At 43.0% G+C, this 17,578-nt stretch overlaps 1 protein-coding gene across 18 annotated transcripts in view; it reads right to left on the reverse strand.

Moving 5' to 3' along the window:
* Ttn (titin) overlaps positions 1 to 17,578 on the reverse strand; it is a 273,546-nt gene that overhangs the window by 187,911 nt on the left and 68,057 nt on the right. For 17 of the 18 annotated variants that reach the window (XM_040745671.1, XM_040745672.1, XM_040745669.1 and 14 more), the window contains 26 exons: positions 14,993 to 15,271; positions 12,662 to 13,225; positions 11,442 to 11,723; positions 11,064 to 11,342; positions 10,348 to 10,626; positions 9,970 to 10,248; positions 9,566 to 9,853; positions 9,179 to 9,457; positions 8,801 to 9,082; positions 8,431 to 8,709; positions 8,040 to 8,318; positions 7,657 to 7,935; positions 7,188 to 7,475; positions 6,787 to 7,065; positions 6,365 to 6,646; positions 5,986 to 6,264; positions 5,596 to 5,874; positions 5,209 to 5,487; positions 4,819 to 5,106; positions 4,324 to 4,602; positions 3,840 to 4,121; positions 2,473 to 2,751; positions 2,072 to 2,353; positions 893 to 1,171; positions 489 to 776; positions 52 to 330 (listed from right to left, as the gene is read on the reverse strand). In XM_040745671.1, the coding sequence (XP_040601605.1) occupies positions 52 to 330; positions 489 to 776; positions 893 to 1,171; positions 2,072 to 2,353; positions 2,473 to 2,751; positions 3,840 to 4,121; positions 4,324 to 4,602; positions 4,819 to 5,106; positions 5,209 to 5,487; positions 5,596 to 5,874; positions 5,986 to 6,264; positions 6,365 to 6,646; positions 6,787 to 7,065; positions 7,188 to 7,475; positions 7,657 to 7,935; positions 8,040 to 8,318; positions 8,431 to 8,709; positions 8,801 to 9,082; positions 9,179 to 9,457; positions 9,566 to 9,853; positions 9,970 to 10,248; positions 10,348 to 10,626; positions 11,064 to 11,342; positions 11,442 to 11,723; positions 12,662 to 13,225; positions 14,993 to 15,271 (7,590 nt within the window). The remainder of the gene's footprint in view (positions 1 to 51; positions 331 to 488; positions 777 to 892; positions 1,172 to 2,071; positions 2,354 to 2,472; positions 2,752 to 3,839; positions 4,122 to 4,323; positions 4,603 to 4,818; positions 5,107 to 5,208; positions 5,488 to 5,595; positions 5,875 to 5,985; positions 6,265 to 6,364; positions 6,647 to 6,786; positions 7,066 to 7,187; positions 7,476 to 7,656; positions 7,936 to 8,039; positions 8,319 to 8,430; positions 8,710 to 8,800; positions 9,083 to 9,178; positions 9,458 to 9,565; positions 9,854 to 9,969; positions 10,249 to 10,347; positions 10,627 to 11,063; positions 11,343 to 11,441; positions 11,724 to 12,661; positions 13,226 to 14,992; positions 15,272 to 17,578) is intronic. The other variant, XM_040745670.1, reaches the window with a different exon arrangement.

Raw genomic sequence — 17,578 nt, forward strand, 5'->3', positions numbered from 1 at the left:
CCACAAAAATGCCAGTAATCAATAGAAGGAGATTGAGTGTGTTTGGCAAACCTTTCACAAAGAGACGTGTAGTGCAGGATGTCCGGCCGGCATTGTTAGAAACCACACAGGTGTATTCCCCACTCTGAGATACGTCAATATTAAATAATTCCAATTCTGCCACAGTGTCTTCAAAATAGATGTTGCACCTGTCCCCTTTTACCAGTTCTCTGGCACCCTTAAACCAGCCGACCTTGAATGGAGGGCTTCCTCTGATAACACTGGTGAAAGTTACGTTTTTGCCTGGAAGGACTTCCAGAGGCTCTGGTTCTTTCACAAATGAGGGTGGCTCTACATGGACACAGAAGACAATGGAAGGGTCCAGTAAGCTTTGGGCCTACTTTTAATTTTGAATAAACAAACAAGAGCACTTTAGATGTGTGTCAATCTGGACATATGTCCAGAGAGGAGTTTTTAATACATGCCATACTTGACTACGTATCACTAACCTTGTACAGTCAACACTGCACGACATTCATCAGACCCAGCAACATTAGCAGCCACGCATGTGTAACTGCCCATATCCGATGAGTCCAGGGAATTCAACTGCAATGTGCAGACGTTATCTGAAAATGTTGCTTGGTACTTTGCTCCACTGACAATCTTAGTCTTCTCATGAAACCAGGCAATGGAGATAGGGGACGATCCAGCTACTTTACATTCTAAGATGCAAGAAGTGCCCAGGACCCCACCAGTATCCTTCAGTCTTCGAGTGAAAGAGGGAGGAACCATTCGGTCTACATGAAGAAAGACAAATGACTTATGATGATTTGAAAGAACAGAAGAGACATGAGAGAAGGGAAGCTCATAAAAGAGATTTGCATATGCAGCCGATGAAAATGCCCGAACTAACCTGACACATCAACCACAGCGGTGCAACTGCTCTTCCCAACGTTGTTCTGAACCTGGAACGTGTAGGTGCCTGCATCTTCCTTTTCAACTGAGAGAATTTTTAAGGATGAAATTTTGTTGTAGAAGCTAAATTTGTGTTTTTGGCTGCTGGTCAAGAGCTTCCCATCCTTGTACCACTCAACGGAGAGCTCAGGAGTGCCAGCCACCTTACACTCCAGGGTACATGTTTCTCCCACAGTCACCGTCATGGATCCTGCCTTCTCTACAATGACTGCAGGCTCTGAAATAAAACATGAGATGCATTTTTGAAAATCTGGGACCTTTCATCCTCTGTGAATTGCACTGATTATTTCTCTCATGGATGATTATATTTTCTCTTGGCTCTAAAATGTGATTCTACAATTCTGTGTATTCGTAAAATTATTCATATTAATTTACAACATGTTTGGGTACTAGTCAACTCCAAAACAATCTAGGCAATGTATATCAGACAACCTAGTTTTAAAAACCTACAAATACTATTTATTTTATAAGTGCATATGTATATTTGGTGGCAGGTATACGCCATGGAATGCATATGGAGGTCAGGAGCCCATGTCAGTCCCAGGGATTGAATTTAGGTCCTCAGGCATGGTGGTAGGCACCTTTGCCCACTGAGTCCTGATAATGTGTTCTGATTTATACTTCATTCTCTTTAGAGCAGAGGGTCCCTGTTAAACAAGTTACTTGTTTTGTTTTTTCCTCTAGGTTAAGGTACTAGAAAAGATATATTGAAAGTTCCTTTCACTTTCATTCACTGGATGGAAATATAATATGCCCAGTGATGAAAGTGCAAACCTTTGCTTCAAATATTGGTTTTGGAGTTCTTGTCAGCTTAACTACTATTATTGTGAAAACAAAATTTCTTTGTAACAGTAGAAAGACTCCAAGTGTGTTGAAATAAAAGATAGTCAGGGTATTTGCTGTCAATGCAGAAAAGCAGTGCATACAAACAAAACAGATAGATAATTTTTGTTAGAAACATAGGAATCAGAAAAGAAGATTTAAGATCAATTGTATCTTTTTCCTAAGCCTTCCAAACATCAAGGCTCAATATGGTTCTGGAAGAAATTCAGAACAAAGAGATTGCATGGAAGTCAATCCAGTGATCACCCCAAGTTCTAACAGGAGATTGTTGTACCTAAGACGGTCAATGTGGCCATGTTCTCCCTCATTCCACCATCATTCTTGACTTGGCAGATGTATTTCCCAGCATTAGCTGGCTCAGCTTTGATAAACTGCAGGGTCGCAACGTTGTCCACAAATGAAATTCTAATGTTCTCGCTCTCTCTGATCACTTCTTCTTTCTCTTTAAGCCACTGGACAGAAATAGGTTGGGCGCCTTCTATGGATGCTTGCAGCTCGGCAGGCTCGCCAGCTACCACCGTGAGGCTGCTTAGCTTGGAAATGAATTTTGGCGGTTCTGAACAGGAAAAGATGAACGGAGACTGCTCAAGAGGCTTTCCAGGTAACGGAAGAGAGAACACACTGAGCATTTTGTGCATGCCTTATATTTCTGCCATGCACAGACACTATGCTTACCTTTTAGTTTTATAGCACAAATGCAAGTGTCACTGCCCACTTCATTCTGTGCTTTGCAATGGTACTCGCCAATATCTGTAGATTCCACATTGAGAATATGAATGCTTGCATGGAAATTCTTTGATGCAATCTTGTACTTCTTGCTGCTTCGGAGTTGGCGCTTGTCTTTGTACCACACCACCTCAAATGGTGGTGTTCCCGAGAGCTCACATTCAAGACTAACTTCAGTATTCTTAAGGGTTTCTACTACAGGAGGGAAGCTGCTAAAAACAGGTGGTTCTGTAAAACAACAAGAATTTCTCATGAGTCAGGTTTTTAGATATCCTCCAATAGGAAAAGGTGTTTCTGTTTGCTTTTCACTCAGAAGCAGGGTTTAAGATAGTATTATGGTTAGGTAGCTCTATCACTTATTAACTAGATAGGTGGAGAGTCAAGATGCATCCTAGAGGTCCCAGCTGAGAAGTCCAATATGCTGATTTATCTTGGACTACAAAGATTGATGCCAAATTTTTAAATGAGCAAATGTATCGATAAATAGAAATTCTATGAAGTATGGGGTTTTATCTTTAGAAATTAGAAAAAGAATGTCATTTAAGCTTTACAACAAAGATACCCGGAAGTCACAATAACAACTGTGATCTGAGCCTTCCATTTCAGAAAATGGCTATTCTAACAATTATCTTACATGACAAAGTTGAGTTTTATGGCAAAGCATGCTGGGAAATGGCTGTGGTAAATACTGGCACTATTTAAGCTACAGTAAAGTCATTTTTTTCTTTTTTCTTTCTTTCTTTGTTTTTGAGACAGGGTTTCTCTGTATAACAGTCCTAGCTGTCTTAGAACTAGTTCTGTAGTCCAGGCTGGCCTCAAACTCACAGACATCTGCCAACATCTGCCTCCCAAGTGCTGGGATTAAAGGCATGTGCTACCACACCCAGATATAAAGTCATGTTTTTTAAAAAGAGCTGATTTGTGAGAAAGAGGAAACATATTATTGCCATCCAAAAGATGTAATACTAAAACCTATATTGTTTATATATTATATCATTATGACACAGACAATACTGGGGATGCTGATATAGCTGTAATGTGATTGAAATCAAAAGATTAATGTGCGTTTTGGTTGATGGATTGAGGTGGTCAGAATTATAGTACCAGAATTGCAGGAAAAATATCTCAAAATGACCACCTGAATGTAAACACAGCTTAACAAAAAGCAACATTCAATCAGTGGTAAGATTCTATCTTTGGGAAACACCCTTGGATTTGAGGTGAGAACTAAGAGAGCAGTAAAGAATAAGGAGCTGTGATACCCAGGGGATGTGGTGATGGCTTTCCATTAGTGAGCAACATAAGAAGGTTTATACCTTTTACTATAACCTTGGTACTGCAGCTGCTGCTGCCAGCAGGGTTCTGAGCCTCACAGATAAAATCTCCACTGTCCTCTGTCCCGAGGCTGCTCATCTGTATGACTGCCACTGAGTCAATGAAAGTCATTTGGTACTTGTCACTGGCTGTGAGCTTCTGTTCATTTCTGTACCACACAACTTGTATTTCAGGAGATCCAGTAATCTTGCATTCCAGGCGTGTGGAGTCACCTGCTTTTACTATTTTGGATGCTTCTAATTTCTTTACAAACTTCGGTGGTTCTAAAGAGGCAGGAAAAAGGAAATGATGAAAGAAGAGGAATAAATCACAAAAGCCCAATTAGGTAATTACATAGGAAAGGGAGAAACATGACCTAGGTCTGGGAATTACAGTGTACTGTGTTAGGAAGCTGCATTGTAACTGAGTCTAGGAACAACAGAGGCACGAGTCAGACATAAACGTAAGACAATCAAACTTGCACACCTGTCACAAGCAACATTGTAGTGCAAGAGTCGCTACCAACATCATTGGTAACTTGGCAAGTATATTGTCCAGTCTTGGAAGCATCCACTGAGTAGAGATTTAAGAAGCTGGTTGATCCTTCCAAGCCAATGAAACATTTGGGTCCTGAGGCAAGTTCCACATCATCCTTAAGCCATTTAATTTTGAACGGTGGGGTTCCTTTCAGCACAGCCTTAAATTCCACTGTTGAATCAGGTATAGCTTGCTGTCGCTCTGGTTTCACTAGGAAGCTTGGTGGTTCTACAGATTTTAAGAGAGTCATATTTAGATATGGTTATTGTGGCCCAATAAAAAGAGGTGAAGATTAAATATTTTTTGAATTCAATAAATGTGAATTGAAAGAAACAGAATTACTAAGTTGCTTTTTGTTTTTAAGCTGGGAGGATACAAGGTTAAGAATGGTACATCTTAGAAGTCCTGACAAGGAAGAACAGAAGAGGACAAAGAGGTCCTCACCTTTTACAGTTAAGATGCCACTGCAGGCAGCGTCTCCTGCCACATTGGACACCTTACAGGTGTAATTTGCAGTGTCTTCTAGTTCCAGATTGCTAACTTCCAGCGACACGGTGTTTTCATGACAAACAAGTCTGTATTTTGCACCTGTAGATATTTCCTTTCCATCTTTAAACCACTGAGCACTAATAGGAAGGGATCCAGAAACCTTGCACTCCATGTGAATAGAAGAGCCCAGAACTTTATCCATTTTGGTTAGCTTTTTTGTGAACGATGGGGGGATATCTTGGTCTATCCAAAGCAAATGGCAAAAACACACCCATTAATATGTTGCTACTTGTTTATAAGGTATCTGCTATAACTGAGGGCAGTGGCAGGGGCAAAGGTACACACCTAGAACTCTTAGGTAGGCATCACAGCTACTGCTTCCAAAGTCATTTTCCACCTTGAACGTGTACTGTCCACTGTCTTGTTTCATTACTGACTGAATCCTGAAACTGGCCACATTATTTTCAAAACTCATTGAGAAATATCTACTGGGTACAATTTGTTTCCCATCTTTAAGCCATTTGACTTTGAGTTCTGGCGTCCCAGCTACCACACACTCCAAGGTGACCGGGTCTTTTTCGGTAACATCAACTGATTTAGCTTTCTCTATGATTTGAGCAGGTTCTGCAGTAAGAATGACAATGTGCATAAGTTAGGTCAGTAAATCTATTAGAACTCAAGTATGCCTATAAAGCCACCTCTGTAGATCACTATTGAGAATAGTTCACCAACCTTGCACTAGAAGGAAAGCATAGCACCTCTCGACTCCTGACTCATTCTTGGCTTGACATGTGTATCGCCCACTATGTCCATTATCTACACTCCGGACTTGAAGTGTGGCTACATTGTCCACAAATGAAAGATGGACATTGTCATTTTCCTCAAGAATCTGGTCATCCTTTAGCCAAGTTATAGAGATGGGGGGTGAGCCTGCCACAGTACTCTGAAAGGTGGCGGAACTCTTCAAGACAGTGGTGACATTCTCTATCTTCTTGATGAACGATGGCGGTTCTGTGATTCAATAAGACAGTGGTTCAAGAAGAGGCACCTTTTAACCCATACTCATTACCTACAACTAAAGAGCACTATCGACTCGGTGGCTGGTCCTAGCACATGACTGACCTTTCAAGGCAACCCGCGCACTGCAAGAGCAGCTGCCTGCTTCGTTGGCTATGATGCACTGATATTCACCAGCGTCTGAGGGGTCACACTTGCTTATATGCAGATAATACACTGACATTTTCTCAGACATTGTGTACTTCTTGCCACTTCTAATCTCCTTGTTATTCTTTAGCCAGGTGACTTCAAATGGGGTTGTCCCCATGACTTCACATTCCAGTTCCACGTCGCTGTCCTTTACTACCTCCACAGGCTCCAGCTCCCTGATAAAGGTGGGAGGCTCTGCAGAGTCAAAAGGAAGACAGAGAGTGGCTTAACTCAAGAGACACCCTGGGTACAGCAGACAGCCCAGCTAAAACACGAGGCAGACGCCACAACGGACCTTTCACTTTCAGTTCGATGCTGCAGCTCGCGGAGCCTGCATCATTGCGAGCTTCACAGACGTACGTTCCACTGTTTTCTACCCTGGCATTAGAAATCTGTAAAGTGGCTAAGCCATCCACGAAGGAAATGGCGTGCTTTCTAAGATCCGTTATTTCATTCCCATCCAGATACCAAGAAACTCTGATTTCAGGGGTGCCTGTTACTTGGCATTCAAATGTTGTTGACTGTCCATTCCTCAGCACTAACACTGGACTGGGCTTCTTAATAAACTGCGGAGGTTCTAAAGGTGAGAAAAGAAAGAGAGTGACATGCTCATTTTTTTAAAAATGAAGTCCAATGACCAAAAGTTTTCGTAACGAACTTTCCCTTCCCAAAGATAAGCTAGGCAAGCAAGAAAAAGAGGCAATATAGAGACCAGACCTTTTACAAAGAGGGTGGCTTTACTGCTTGTGGTGCCAACATCATTGCTTAGCTGGCAAATGTAGGTCCCGGAGTCAGCAGCTTTGGCTGAAAAGAGCTCTAGAATGGTCGAGGTGTCGTCCTTCCAAACTGAGCGAGCTGCCCCAGGGTGCAGCTCTTTGTTATCTTTAAACCACTTTATTGTCATGGGTGCAGTGCCACCCACAAGGGCCTTCAACTGAACCCTCGTGCTGGGATTTACATCTTGTGACTGTGGCTTCTCCACGAAGTAAGGGGGTTCTGGGATGAAGGAACGTGAAGTAGAAGAGAGAGACAGATGCATTTTAGAACTCAGCAAAGAACTGAAGAACTAAGAAGTACAAGCAGCAAAGTTTGGAAAGGTAGAGATAAAGATTGCCAACCTTTGACTGTCAGGTGACCACTGCACTGGCTGTGGCCTGCCTTGTTGGTGGCGGAACAAGCGTATGTACCACTGTCGCTGCCTTCAAGCTGACTTATCTCTAAGAAGGCAGTGTTGTCGTGAAAAGAGAATTTGTACTTGTCACTAGCTGAGATCTCTTGGTCATCTTTGAACCACTGGATGCTTATGGGATGTGATCCAGCCACTATACATTCTAAGTCAATAAAAGATCCTTTGATGCTGTCCATTTTCCTCAGCTTCTTGGTGAATGAAGGAGGTATAATAAGATCTGCCCAACAAAAGAGTAAGAATTTAGGTTAATCTAGCTACTTGTTCTCTCCCTCTCCTTCCCTTTCCTCTGACCACAAAGCGCTAAGGCACCAACCCGGTACCTTGCACACACACACACGAACTACTCCCTTTAGCCCTCTATTTTCCTTTAACTCCTTTCCATAGAAATCAATACCAACCTAGGACGTTAATGCTAGCCTTGCAGCTGCTTCTCCCAACATCGTTTTGGACCTCAAAAGTATATTCTCCACTATCTTTCTTTTCTGTGGAAATAATCTTCAGTATTGAGACTGTGTCACTGACACTGATTTTGTGTTTTGGACCCAGTGTAAGTTCTTTGCCATCTTTAAACCACTTGGCTGTAATCTCCTTAGTCCCTGAAAATTTAACTTGCAAAGTGGCTGGGTCTCCTTGAGTGACATCTATGGACACGGCCTCCTCCGTTATTGTTGCAGGTTCTGTAGAAAACAAGGGAGAGATGTAGGCTGTGGTGTACCCTGATGATGGACATGCTATCTGCATTGCTTTTTCCCTCCAGCCTAAGGCAGTTTTCTGAACCAACCTTTGACTGAGAGTAATGCAGAACACCTTTGTATGCCTGCATCATTTTTGGCTTGACAGACGTATTTCCCATCATGCTTGACTTCAATACCACTCAGGTATAGACTAGCCACGTTGTTCTCAAAAGTCATTCTTATATTGTCGTCTTCAGTGATCTCATCATTGTCTTTTAACCAAGTCACTGTGATTGGCAAGGAGCCTTTCACAGTGGCCTGGAAGGCAGCTGTGCCTCCACGGAGGGAGCTGGTGGCCTCAATCTTCTTAACGAAGGATGGGGGTTCTATCAGAAGAATGAGTTCTCAATCAGTACCAGATCTACAGCAAAACTGAATCTAAACACATAAGACTTGTCCATGTAGAAGAGACCATCCATCAACTAAGCCAACACTGACCTCTTAATGTCACCCTGGCACTGCAGGTACTGCTGCCCACCTCATTGGTCACCCGGCACTGGTATTCACCCGCATCTGCAGCTACAAACTTGAGGATCTGCAGACTAACCAGCTGATCCTGAATGAAGGTTTTATATTTTCTACCACTTCGCAGGGTTGTGTTGTCTTTGAACCAAGTGATCTCAAAGGGAGGGGTGCCTGCCACCTCAGCCAGCAACATGACATCGTACTCCTTTAATACTTCAATGGGCTTAAATTCCTTGGTAAAGTAAGGTGATTCTATAGTAGAAGAGAATGGCTTGCGTTAATGGGCAGGGATTTGTGCTATGGGCCACAATTTTGGTCATATGGAGATTAAGTGAGAACAAACCTTTGACTATTATAATGCTAGTGCAATGGTCACTGCCGGCCTCGTTTTGAGCCTCACACATATATTCACCGCTGTCTTCAATGGCCACATCTGTAAGTCTTAACACTGCCGTGGACTCCACAAAAGACATTTTGTGTTTGCTGCTCTCTCGAAGTTCTCTGTCATTTGCAAACCATGTTATCTTAATTGGAGGGGTGCCTGTGACTTTGCAGGCTAGCTGAGTGGCATCTCCCTTCTTTAAAAGTTGTGACGGCTCTAACTTTTCAACAAATGTAGCAGGTTCTGTGGAAGGAAGGGAGTTATTAAGAAACAGCAGGAAGAGGAAAAGAACTCATGTGAAAAAGGGTGGCAGAAAGGCGTCAAGAGAAGAATGCAAACCTTTCACAAACAAGTTTGCACTGCACTCCACACTTCCGGCTACATTGCTGACTTTGCAAGTATATGTGCCTGAATCCGAGGTTTTCACAGCATAGAGCTCCAGGGAACTCTCTAGAGCTTCTTTGGTAATATAGCAGCTTCCACCAGAAACCAGCTCTTTGTCACCTTTAAACCATCTGATGGTGAGAGGAGTAGATCCTTGGAAAGTACTCTTCAGACAGACTGCTGAGCCAGGCAGGACATCCCTGGACCCTGGCTTAGTTACAAAACTGGGGGGTTCTGAAGAAAAGGTAGAAGACAGAGTTTGAAGGAGTTATAAGTCTGGACCCAAGGGTAGTAGACTTAATTTGAATATTGGTAAAGTGGACAACACAGTCCCTAGCCAACCTTGTACAATCAGGGCTCCGCTGCTGTCTTTGCTCCCCACGGAATTTGTGGCCCGACAGGTAAAATTGCCTGCATCGTTCATGTCTACCCTGCTGATCTCCAAAGAGGCTGTGCCTTCCACAAATGCTATCTGGTATCTGTCAGAAGCAGCGATTTCTTTGCTGTCCTTAAACCAGGAGACCCTCATGGGGAGGGAGCCAGCGATTCTGCAGTCTAACCTGCAGGTACCGCTAACAACACTGTCCACATTACGTAAGGGTTTGGTGAAAAATGGAGCGATGTCACGATCTGTTTGTGGCATAAGAAAGAAAACAAGATCAACATGGCAAAGTGCTCAGTGGTTCATCCTTGGGCAATTTTATCAGGTTTTTAGGGAGATACTGTAGTTTTCTAAAAACACTAACCTAACACAGTAAATGTGGTCTCGCAGGAACTGCTCCCCACTTCATTGGAAATCTCAAATGTGTATTGGCCACTGTCATGCAGTTCAGCTGAATAAAATTTCAGCTGGGCAATGTTGTTTTTGAAACTGATTCGGTACTTTTTACTGGCAACCAAGGGCCTCCCATCTTTGTACCACTTGGGCTTGAGTTCTGGGGTGCCTGAGACTGTGTACTCCAGGGTGGCTGGATCTCCTGCGGTCACTTGGATCAATTCTGCTCGCTCAATGATTTTGGCAGGTTCTATAAAGGCGTTAGATAGTTAGGAACCATTAGCATGAATCAAGGCTTTAGCTTTAAGTGAAAAGGGCTAATTAAAAGTTAAACTATTCCTCCACGAACCTTTAACTATTAACTCCCCAACAGACGTCTGACTGCCGGCTTCATTTTCAGCCAGGCATGTGTATTTGCCACCAAAACTAATCTGAACATCAGGGATGGTCAACACGGCAACTCCATTGGAAAAGCTCATTTTAATTTTTCCATCTTCTTTAATAACTTCTTGACCTTTCATCCACATGACAGAAATGGGCTCTGAGCCTCTCACGGCAGCTTGTAGGGTGACAGTTTGTCCCGCTAGAGCTGTAAAGTCATCTACTTTCTTGACAAAGGTTGGTGGTTCTAGTTAAGGAAGAGAACACACAAATGTGTCAGTTCCCACACGCTCGCTCTCAATCCCCATCTCTACTGCAGGGCTTCATTCACGTCACACGTGTCCTTTGTCCAACACAACCATTTCGCAGCATTTGTTTATTGGAAAGAAGAAAGAAATTATATGAAGAATTGACAATTCAATTCAAGAGAGGCACAGAATATAAATGATTATCAGCAAATAAATGACTTTTCTGTAACTCCTTTTTGCAATCAGATAATAAATATTTCTATTCGTATCAAGACAAAGACCGTGTGAGAGCTCTGGGCCCCAAGTTCATATTAAGACAAATCACATTTTAAAGATTAGAAGAAGAGAACGAATTAACTGTCTTTCTGTAGATTAGGAAAGCTATTTGGACAATTAATTAGGAAAATACTGTTCCCCCCTCCACATACACACTGACCTTTTAATAAGTGTGTTGCGACACAGCCGCACTTTCCAACTTCATTAGCGACTACGCATTCGTAATCACCGACGTCCGCACTATTGAAAGATGCGATTTCCAGAAACACAAAAGACTTCTGAGCAAACACCCTGTACTTTTTACTACTTCGAATTTGCTTCTTGTCTTTAAACCAGCTAATATCAAAGGGCCCCGTGCCCGCGACTTCACACTGAAGCAGAGCGTTTGCCCCTCGCACTATGTCTGCCGGCTCAAGAGTTTTGATGAAAGAAGGCGGCTCTAGAAAAGGCACGAAAGCACAGGGTGGCTTGTGAGTTCCAGGCACATCAAAGGGGACATTTCTCAGCAAATCAGGGAGCTGAAACTCAGGAGACAAACCTTTGACGACCACTTCAGTGCTGCAGCTGTCACTGCCCACGTCATTCGTGGCTTCACAGGAGTACGTCCCACTGTCGTCAACTTTGACGTCAGTGATGTCGAGGATCGCCTCAGAATTGACAAAAGATATCCGGACCGTGCTACTTTCACTAAGTTCTTTGTTATTTTTGAACCAGGTGACCTGCATCACAGGGGAGCCTTTCAGCTTGCAGTGGAGACGTGCTGATTCACCCGGGAGCATTAAATAAGAGGGGTCCACCTTCTTCACAAAGGACGGTGGCTCTGCATGATGTGTATAAAAACAGAAAGAAAAGATGGAGGCCATGACTGAAGCGTACAAACCACAAAAGAGAAAGCAGGCACATGGGACAAAGACAGAGTGTACGGAAAAGCAGTCTTCACAAGACTTCTGAACAAGCATGGTGCATCCAGCCCTTCCCTTCACTCTGAACCATTTCCCCATCTCTTGATAAAAAGAAAAGAGACACAAGCAAGCAGACTAAATCTACATGAAGAGTGATTTCTTTTTCTAAACAAAGACATCAATAAGAGACATGCTTAACATGGATGGGGTAGGGTATCCAACCAGGCCTCAGCCTACACAAAGAAATACAGGCGACCAAGAAATGCTGAGGGCCGTAGAAATAGTCTTCCTCAGGGAAGAGCACATCGATTGTTTACCCAACATCAAATGGTTTTAGTACTAAAATCATATGTACAAGTAGTGTTATACAGACAGAGCGGGTTATATTCATGTATTTAGGAATGTGTGTGTGTGTGTGTGTGTTTGTGTATATGCAACAAGAATTAATAAAAAGGCTATGAATTTGATAGAGAGCAAGGAGGGTTATATGGAAGGGTTTAGAAAAAGGAAGGGAAATGGAGAAATGAAGTAATTATAATTTAAAAGAAAGAAATAATTTAAAAAGATGGTTAAGAGTAGTCCACACATGAATTCTTAGAAGAAATTGTAAACAGACTTTGTTAATTGCCTTTTTAAAAGAACAAAAGCAAGTGAATTCTAAAGAAGATTAAACAAAAATAAAAACCAACCCCCCCCCCAAAAAGCCAACCAGATGACATCAGGACTTTCCCATACCCAAAGGTTTGCCTTAGGAATTAAACTAGTAACAGAGGGTGCGGAGGGTACAGCTAACAATCTTTCTTCTAAGACTTCCTTGTAGACAAGGAGGTGGCAGACGGTTGCCTGGCACTCTTACCTCTCACAGTGACTGTGGCAGATGAGGAGCTGCTCCCAGCCTCATTGGAAGCTGTACACATATAGGTTCCAGAATCTTTTAGCTTAGCCAGAGGAATCTCAAGCGATGCTATTTTATCTTCAAAATAGATCTTGTAATCTTTCCCAGCAGGCAGCTTTTGACCATCTTTGCTCCATGTGACTGTGACTTTCCTGTCTTCATCTACCTGGCACTCAAGGTGAATCTTCTTATTGATAGCCGACTGCACAGCCTCTAACTCTTTAATGAAGTGGGGTTTGTCAATGATGGTCAACTCTGCTTGGCAGATATCGGCTCCAAATTTGTTGGAAGCCTTACAAGAGTAAACACCCCTGTCCTGAATGGTAAGATTTGAGAGCTCTAAACTGTGTTTGTTGTCTGCATCTGCAATCCTGCAGTTAGGTGACGGTGACAGGGCACTACCATCTTTCTGCCAGATGGTCTCGATCACGGGAGTCCCTGACACTGTGCAGAGGAACTTGGCTGCCTTACCCACGAAAGTTGTAAGGGATTTGGGCCTGGAGAGGAAGGTTGGTGGATACGCCTCTGTAAAAGAAAGGTTTCCATATTACATGCAGTCTCCATCAAAGTTCTCAAGTTCTTCCTGAAATTACATAGTCTAAGACAGAGCAAAGATAGGTTATGCCTTTAGGTGAACACAAGACCTTATCTTAAATAGCAGTGCAGGAGTAAGACCAAAGACTGTGAGAGGAAGGGAATGAGAACTCTTGACAAATTCTCTAGCAAAGGACAAACATCCCCTCATGAAGGAATGTTACTAAAGCTTTGTCTGTTCCGAGGGTTAATAGGTGGGAAGATTTGATAGGCAATCCAGCCAACATTCTAATTTTGTAAATTAGAAGACTAAAAAGAAGGTAAGAAAATGCACATTGGTTGGCTGAAGATGAGATTATATATTATAGAACCTCACAAGGCTCTTTCTAACTCTGACAAATTCCAGAAATCCTGAAATTGCTTAATTCCAAAGATTTTGCACTTATAAAAATGCTTTACAGCAAAAGCTTCCATTTCCATCCTTCATTCTGAAGCAAAGCTTTAGGATCTGCTCCTGCTGATAAAAGACATGGAATCTACCTCCTTGCCCTTTGCTGCTGTGGCTGAAGTCTTGGTTCAGCCCCATTACTGAGCTGGGTTAATCTGGGTGCAGAAAATCCTTAACTGTCATTAAGACTAATGCGGTCACTTTGGGCAGGTTTCTTAGAATCTTGGAGATTTTTGGTTGTGTAATAGAAAGATGCTTCCAAGAACTCTTTTCCCTGAGGTAGACCAGTGGCCTCCCATCTCCCTGACATTCCCACCAAAGAGCAGCCCTCCTACCCAAGGGTATTCTCTTGTATCAAACTATGAGGTCACCACCAGGAAAAGAAGAGGGGGGGGAGGAAGGGAAGGAGGAAGGAAGAGAGGGAAAGCAGGGGAGGGGAGGGGAAAAGAAGAAAGGAGAGGGGAAGGAATGAAAGGGGAGGGAAAGGGAAGGGAAGGGGAAAAGGACAGACAATTATTATTATTATTATTATTATTATTATTATTATTATTGCTAAGGAGGAATTCAAGCATGTGATGATTTTTAACAAACTGAAATTTATCCTATGTGTCAATTAGGAAATTGAGAACATAGCATGTTGTAATTTCCATTATTTTAGGAATGAATGATGCCCAGAGTGGGCATCCTTATTCAAAGTCCTGTTTTTAGCCCCCTTTCTTATTGTAGAACCTTGTTTAACTTTAGCTGCATATTTGATTTATTTGCAATTCTGGCTTTATTTGTAACTCTGTTTCCGATTGGTTATTTGGGTTTATATTAATATATGGAGGACTTTTTTTTCCCTTTTGTTTGATTGTTTTGTTTTTCTTTCTTGAGACAGGGTTTTTCTGTGTCTCCCTGTCTGTCCTGGAACTCACTCTGTAGACCAGGCTGGTCTTGAACTCAGAGATCCACCTTTCTCTGCTTCCCGACTGCTAGGATTAAAGGCATGTAGCACCACTACCTGGCTATATATTTATTTGTTTGTTTATTTATTTTTCTTAGTAGCACCAAACAGTCCTCAAAGGTTCTTATTAAGGGTAAAGTTGGGCTCATTTGATGACTTAACTATTTTTTTGCCCCACAAATGAAAGAACATTTGCTTTGGCTGTTGATAAAGAAGGACCGTCCCCCCCATCCTCTCCGGGAGCAATCAATGAGATACCATAGTGGGTCTCCAACTGGTGACACTCTCTGCACCTGTACAAAAAGCAACACCCACAATAATATGAACTGAGGTGACAGCATCCGTGTCAGTGTGTGGCATTTACCTGTGACAGTTAGAGTAGCTGTGCAGCTCACACTGCCATACTCATTGGAAGCTTTGCAGGTATACTCGCCACAGTCGACAACTTGGGTTCTCAGGATTTCCAGACTGGAGACATAATTTGAAGATCGAATAGAACACTTGTCACTCTCATAGATTTCTCTGCCGGCTTTGAACCACTGGAACCGGACGTTCGGGGCACCTTGGATCTCACAGGTGAATTTGGCTAGGTGACCCAGAGCTACTTCCAGGGGCTCAATTCTCCTTTTGATCACAGGGGCAGCTGCAAAGGAGAGCAGAACTCATTAGCATGCCTCCTTATTAGGCATCCCAGTTGCTTTTTTTTTCCAGGCTAACTTTTGTTGTTGTTAATGAAATAAAACATCTGAAATCAGTGAGACAGGTGGCGGCAGTCTTGAGACACGTGACTGGAAAAATGAGAATGGTCGTGAAGACAAAACCAAAACAGGTCCAAAAGCAGCTTGTGACGTTTTCAATTGTTACTCTGCAGTGAATTGCAGGGGTGGGGGTATTAAAATGTGATGCATGCATAACAACAGGACATATTGCTGAAATACACCGTGATGACTAGGAACTGAAAACAAAGTGAACACACGATGTCCAACTAAAGTGAAGTGAGGTGAGGCGGTAGCCAATCAACAGAAATAAACGTGGCAGACGACTAATCATGGTTGCTTTGAATTTAGAGAAGCACCTGGTGACTTTGGGATGCCCAGGTCCTGAGAAGTTCTTATTACATGTTGTCAAAGCACTTTCACATGAAAACATATTTAGCATTATAAAACATATAAGAATATGTTTTATTTTAAAGAATCAGTCTTGGTGTGGCTGTGAAAATGTACTGCTTAACAAGGCAGTAAGAAAGAGATGTAGGTTAATAACCATGATTATGTCTCTACTTCTTTCATTCCTGTTCTACATGGCTGGCATCCTGGAAAAAAATGGTAGGTAAGTGATGATTCAGTGCTGAAACCTAAATCACTACAACTCAGTGGGTATTAGAGCTGGATCCATTTCATTCCCGAAGTCCAACCTCTTTCTCCGACTATGAGCTCTGCCGATGATGTAGCTTTTCCACTGTCATTGGAGGCCTCACAGACATACTCCCCTTCGTCCTCTGCCTTTACTGCGTCGATTACAAGGGTGTAGGCATTCTGATCTTGTAAACACTTGAACTTTGTATCTGGGAGCACCAGTTTACCCTTGAAATACCAGTTTACCTCCTTAGTGTTTGATATGGATGCTGTGAGGTGGACAGTATCGCCTTCCTCAGAAAAGGTATCCACTAAGTGTTTAAGTACAGTAGGGCAATCTTCAGCTAAGGTACCATCCGTTTCTTGTGACTTTACTGTACTGGCCAGAAGGGTATCATGCACTTCTTCTGGCTTCAGAGTCTCAGCCTGTAGAACCTCACCAGTATCTCCATCTTTGAACTGACTTTGCACATTCAGACAACTGACCTCTTCTTTGGAGACAAGATACTCTGATTGAACTTCTGGTTCTACGATGGCCTCTACTTTCTGTACATCTGAAGCATGGTCTATGCTACCCTGAATACCTACTTTGCGTTCTTTCTGGATTCTGGGATCCTCGGCTGTTAAGATGTTTATCTCTTCACATATAATGGAGCACAAGGCATCCTTAAGTTCTATTTCTAGGTTAGCAATTTGAGGATCTATGTCTTCAATAGTGATGGTTAACTCTTCAGTTAGTGACTTCACTGAAGTAATAAGGTAGGTGCACAGGACGCGTTTGGGCTCCTGAGTGAGGTCTACGGCCTTGACCTCCACCTTGTCAATGTTTCTTAGCCACTCAGAGAAAAAACTGTCCTGCTCACTGGCCACTGCAGCTTGCAAAGCCCTGCGGACCTGGGTTTTCAGATGTAATCGCTGCTCTTCGGGAATACCAGGAAACAAAGTTTCCTTAGCAAGCAGGTCACTTCCATGGACCTCCATCACTCCCTTTATTGCCTCCGGCTCTTTCTTAGACTTAGAGGTTTGGCTGGCCAGCACTGTCATATCCTCTGACTGTTCTTCCTTGAGCAGAACCTGCTTTTCCTCAAGGGCTAATGGGAAGCTTAGGGACTTGCCTTCCTCGGTCCTCTCTGCAACATCTCGCCCTGCACTTTCTAGTGGGTCTGCATTCGCCATCAAGATTTTGCCTTCTTCTGTGCATGTGTGTTCGAAAGGGACCTGGGGCTCAAGATTCACATTAGAGATCACAACATCAGGACCATCTAGACTTTCCACATATCCCTCAGCTAAGCTCTGACACAGGAGGAGAGCTCTTTGTTCTTTGTCTGCTTCAGAGACTAACTTTGCTTCTGGCTGAAGGGCCTTGCCAGCCACAGAGGATGGAAGTGAGTGAGTGGCAGCTGCTGGTGAAGGCAGTGGCTCAATTGCTAAGGTCATCAGAGGACTGACAGGGGCTGAAGTCGCTTGTGCTGCCGATGAGGCACTTGGGAAGGTGTTCTCAGGCTCTTCAAGCTGTAGAGTATCTTCTCCGGGAAGGGCTCTCTGAGGATGGACAGTCTGCAGCTGTACAGTAGGAGGTGGTTCTTTGCCTGGCT

The sequence above is a fragment of the Mesocricetus auratus genome, unplaced genomic scaffold (genome assembly GCF_017639785.1).
Source record: "Mesocricetus auratus isolate SY011 unplaced genomic scaffold, BCM_Maur_2.0 Super-Scaffold_100004, whole genome shotgun sequence".
NCBI lineage: Eukaryota > Metazoa > Chordata > Mammalia > Rodentia > Cricetidae > Mesocricetus > Mesocricetus auratus.